The sequence below is a fragment of the Macrobrachium nipponense genome, chromosome 6, assembly GCF_015104395.2.
Source record: "Macrobrachium nipponense isolate FS-2020 chromosome 6, ASM1510439v2, whole genome shotgun sequence".
NCBI classification, from domain to species: Eukaryota; Metazoa; Arthropoda; class Malacostraca; order Decapoda; family Palaemonidae; genus Macrobrachium; species Macrobrachium nipponense.
The window spans coordinates 95,083,854-95,088,853 of record NC_061108.1 but is presented as its reverse complement, the minus strand read 5'-3'; the positions used below and the strand labels follow the sequence as shown (position 1 = coordinate 95,088,853).

General features: G+C 35.7%; 1 protein-coding gene across 6 annotated transcripts in view; it reads left to right on the top strand.

Moving 5' to 3' along the window:
• Nucleotides 1–3,741, top strand: part of LOC135216362 (kinesin-like protein KIF26B) — a 618,765-nt gene extending 615,024 nt beyond the window's left edge. For 5 of the 6 annotated variants that reach the window (XM_064251608.1, XM_064251610.1, XM_064251609.1 and 2 more), the window contains one exon: nt 1,796–3,741. In XM_064251608.1, coding sequence (XP_064107678.1) covers nt 1,796–2,358 — 563 coding nt within the window. In that variant the 3' untranslated portion in view covers nt 2,359–3,741. The remainder of the gene's footprint in view (nt 1–1,795) is intronic. The other variant, XM_064251611.1, reaches the window with a different exon arrangement.
• Nucleotides 3,742–5,000: the final 1,259 nt, after the last annotated feature.

Below are 5,000 nucleotides of genomic sequence, written 5' to 3'. Positions count from 1 at the left end.
CAAATATATATATATATATATATATATATATATATATATATATATATATGTATGTATGTATGTATGTATGTATATATAATATATATATATATGTGTGTGTGTGTGTGTGTGTGTGTTGTATGTATGTATGTATAGATACATACATTTGATAAATTCCATTGGAATTTTTGGAATTTAATAACAACAATTTGTAGATTTCTAACATTAAAGCATATCAGAGAGAGAGAGAGAGAGAGAGAGAGAGAGAGAGAGAGAGAGAGAGAGAGAGTACTTACAGGCATTGTTTATTATTACATTCAACTTCAAATCTATGATAAATTGTGTGGAGATAATTCGAGGGCGGAGGTCATGTCATTAACGTCAAATGTGAACGAACAAAAGGAAGCATTTATCTAAACAGAAAGCTTCACTAAGGAAAGCCTACGTGAAATCGAATAGTGATGAAACATGATCATGTACAGATTAGTAACCAAACTTTTTCCATAATTTCGATCAGGGCCAAAATAACCAGTAGAGGAAGATAATCACCTATTTTTCAAACAAATCATGCGACAGACATCACCCATTGTGTCTTCACGAGAAAGAAGTCCTAAAAAGGAGAGAGAAAGAGAGAGAGAGAGAGAGAGAGAGAGAGAGAGAGAGAGAGAGAGAGAGAGATAATTAAAGAGAACAAGAAGAGAAACGGCCCCGAAAGCAGGTTATCAGAAATCTCACGAGCACGGCGGCCAGATCCTTCCATTCATTGTCAGGTTCGCGAAAGATGGACGTAATTACTATTGAAAAGGATAGAATTTTCTTCTCGGCAAAGTTTCAGTGATGAATTTCTGGGGAATGACGGCTCTGGTGGTGGTGGGTTGGGAGGGTAGGAGTGGAGGGGCGGGTGTGGTGTCTAGGAACCAGGTAATGTGGATTTGGGAAGGGGAAGGAGGAGTGATGGGGTGGGGGCGAGGGGTGCCAGGTGGGGGAGGTTAGAGAAGAGAATGCTTCTTTCGCCTGAATTTTGGTGATTTCCGTTGTTTCGGGTTTCTTTCTCTCGTAATTAAGGTCGCATCAAAAGGCGTAACAAGTGAGGCGAAAAACGAAAGGGTATGAGTTCTCTTTTGTTTGATTCTGAGAAACTCCCTGGCATGCTCAAGCCTTTGCGGGTTCGAAGAGATGAGTCGTCATATTTCGGATGGGTACGTGGATCCTCATGACGTTTGATAACAAAGGAAATATTCCCGTTGTCTTTATTTGCCGGGCATTGATCCATTTATAACGTAGGACAATGATGATTTTCATTAGCAAACATATCTAAGATATTAAAAAACAAAATCAATAACAAAATGGCTGATTCTTATTGAGTATTCTCATGGAAGGAAATCGCTTGCTGGACAGACTCCAAGAACGACATTGTATCCCTTAACTTCATATCAATGATATTTTGTACCCAAAAAGATTGTGTTAATTAGATACTTCTCAGGGAGCAATATATAAGAAAAATACCTTTTCCTAGAATTTTCTTAAAATAGCAAAATTCCAAATAAATGTCGCCGGAGAAAACTTATCGTTTATTCCAGGTAAGTGCGATTAAATTAATAACATTGTGAAAGAGACCGTTGTATTGTTTTATATGATCTCATTTACCTCCATTGTCATCCGAAAACAAAGTCTCATAATATCCATTATATCAACTGACTCTGTGAAGTGAATATGTAAAAATAATGTTCAGCTGTCTGTCTAGTCAATTCAAGTAAACTGTTAGATTTGTTCGTCGGTTAATGTGTCTAATTTTTTCCCGTTTGACCTTTTCCAGTACACGTTGAGGAATGCATGACCTGGCGAGATGATGGCTATGTTGAAGCTCTCCAGCAGGAGACCATAATTTTGGCGAAGAGAGTCATGGCGGCCAGGAGCAGACTACTGTACTCGACGTGCTTTGACGCAGCTGCAGCCCTCCAGGACAAGGGTTATTCTGAAGGAGGAGGCGCTGCAGCCATTGACCCCGAGCTGTTTGTCATTTGCGAGGACGCCCTACTGGAGGAGAACGAGACCAAAGAACCGGCTCCTTTGGTCAGAGAAGAGAGTCCCTCGCCCGAGAGGGCCAGCTGCTCTTTCCTTCTTGGACTGAGCGAGAGAGCATACTCCCGCCAAGACGCCCAAGACAGAGGGGCAGGAAATGCCCATCCGAGATCAGGCATTTACAGGGGACACTCTGAATCGTCACTGGTCGTTGATCCTGATGGCACTAGGGCGTTAAGACCCTCAAAAAGTAAAGGACAGAAAACGACAGAAGAAACCCGGGTATCAAAGAGCAGCAGCGTCGAAGATTTCGATATTGAGGACTGGAAGAAGCTGAAGGAGTCATTTATTCTCTGACTAAAGATTGTGTTTTGGGACCTCTGTCGCCCTGAGGCTTCTATTCTCAATGGTGATGCCTTTATAGGCTTCACAGTTTTGAATATTTGTATATAGTCTCCGTGTACATATTTTTTTCTTCAACCGTCTGACAGACGCTTCCCCTGCGACTTTGTCATCAGCAAAGTTCATGTACTGACAAAGAATAACTTCTTACTCAATTCCATTCTCTGGGATTATCCATTATCATCACGAGCCAATCTGGCTCCTCTCAAGCCTCAAGAGATGTAGATGAACTAGCTGTCCACGCTCCAGTTTGTACATTATAAAGAAAGACTATGCTTGGAGTGAATACGAGAACTTAGTTTATCCCGTTTTCTGTATATGTGTATAATTTGTATAATACAATGACTTCTTTTCCCCTCTAAATAGTTAGGATTGTATATCCTATTCTTTCAAAACTGCAAAAGCCAAAATATAATTACGACTGTTGTGTACATAAAAGAAACGCCGAATGTGATGTGTCAAAAAAACAAATGAAGCGTGGGAGATGGTATTTATACGAAGTAACAGCAGTATTGTTTCTAACCAAAGAAATTACGAGTATTGCTTCTCGCCAAAGAGGATAAAAGAGAAACACTTTAGAGTAAGAAGATATGTTAAGCGTTCGTGTGGACCTTAAACTTGAAGAGAGCAGAGAGAAAGAGGGAGAAAGACGTGGAAAACTTTCCGCAGAAAGCTATGGGCTGAATGACGGACGATCTTTGGACAACTTTTTGTATAAAAGTGAATTATGTGATCTTATTTCTTTTGAATGTTGGTGTCTCTCCATATAGTGTCTTATACTCTGACAGACCTTTCAAATGGTGTTAACATTCTAGTCTAAGCGTTGGTTGCTGAATTAGATGTATAAATAATAATCTAAAAAAAAAACTGGCAAATAATAAAAAAAAAAATAGAAAAAAAATCCTGCTGAATGTGCGGTTCTTCAGTTTGTTGTGTAAAATAAGGGTAACATGAGCAAGAGATATACTAGACCATACAAGTAGATTTTCGTTTTATTATTTATGCAAACAAATGATTGTCGTTAATAAAGGATTCAGTGTTTCGATAGTTATTTTCAAGTCGCGAGAAAAATATGTAAAAATAATAAATCAGAAATCTTATTCATTCATCAATCATTCTCACAATCCTCATTATTGTCACCGTTTTCATAATCATCAACATCACCATCATTAGACATAGCGACAGTGTATAGTTTTTATTCTAGGTATTTTTTCTTGTTATTTCTTTATTGCTTCATGACAATATATAAACATCAACTAATCAATCAGTCTATTTCGTCCAAGAAGAATGATTTGAATGATTAAGTTAATATATATATATATATATATATATATATATATATATATATATATATATATATATATATATATATATATATATATATATATATATAATGTAGAGTCTACCATATGTATCGCAATATAAACAAACATTTTCGTTATATGAAGTGTCTGTTGGTAACAGTCACTATTATCATTATTATCATTATTTTTCTAGGTCTATCGTAGTCACTCTATTCGACTGGGTGTTTTTTTTTTTTCTTTTCTTAGTGTGGAATTCCGGGTTGCATCCTGCTTCCTTAGGGGCCCATCGCTGTTCTTACTTTGTGAGCTGTTTCTAAGGGCACACTCTTCTGCGTGAGTCCTGGAGCTACTTCAGCATCTAGTTTTTCCAGGTTCCTTTTCAGGAATCTTGGGATCGTACCTAGTGTCCCTATGATTATGGGTACAGTTTCCACTGGCATATCCCATATCCTTCCTATTTCTATTTTCAGGTCTTGATACTTATCAATTTTTTCTCCTTCTTGTGTTTATTATTAATATTATTATTATTACTACCTCTCTTTCTGATTATTTTTATTTATATTTTAATAATAATAATGTTTAAGAGCATAGTCATGATTATACATAAGTATAAATCAGAATCTTCTCCCTTATTCTTATTAGTTCAATTATAATTACTGGCCTCCTAATTTGAATCTCCTCCTCATCGATGTAAAGTAACCACCAACATCTTCACTTAATCTTTCACATCATCAACATTTCATATTATATCATGACGACAAACACTGATCCATTTGGACATTACATGATAAACAAAACTTCACTGAAGTAATTTTGATTTTTTTATACATATATTTTAACGTTTAATCAAGGTAACGAATCATTTTAAATTTTTTTTATCTTTACTTTAATCGTTTTTGGGGAGATACATATAACGGGATAGGAAATGAAACCCAGCAGGTTTGTCAGCGTTATTATTATTATTATTATTATTATTATTATTATTATTATTATTATTATTATTATTATTATTATTATTATTATTATTATTTTAACTTTTCACAGTTTAAATTACTACAAATTTTCTAGTCTGTTATTCACTGTATTCTAAAGGGTACATATATTAACCTCGCTATTGCGAATCTCATTTCCGATCATTGCAATTCTTGCCAAAATACATACTGAGAATCAGTACCTCAATTATTGTTAGGATCCGCAATAGTCAAATTATCCTTAAAAAAGTAATTCAGCGTCTCTATTATTATATGAAAAAAAAAAAATGCCGGAAAAGCAATTAGTATAAAGTACTCAAAT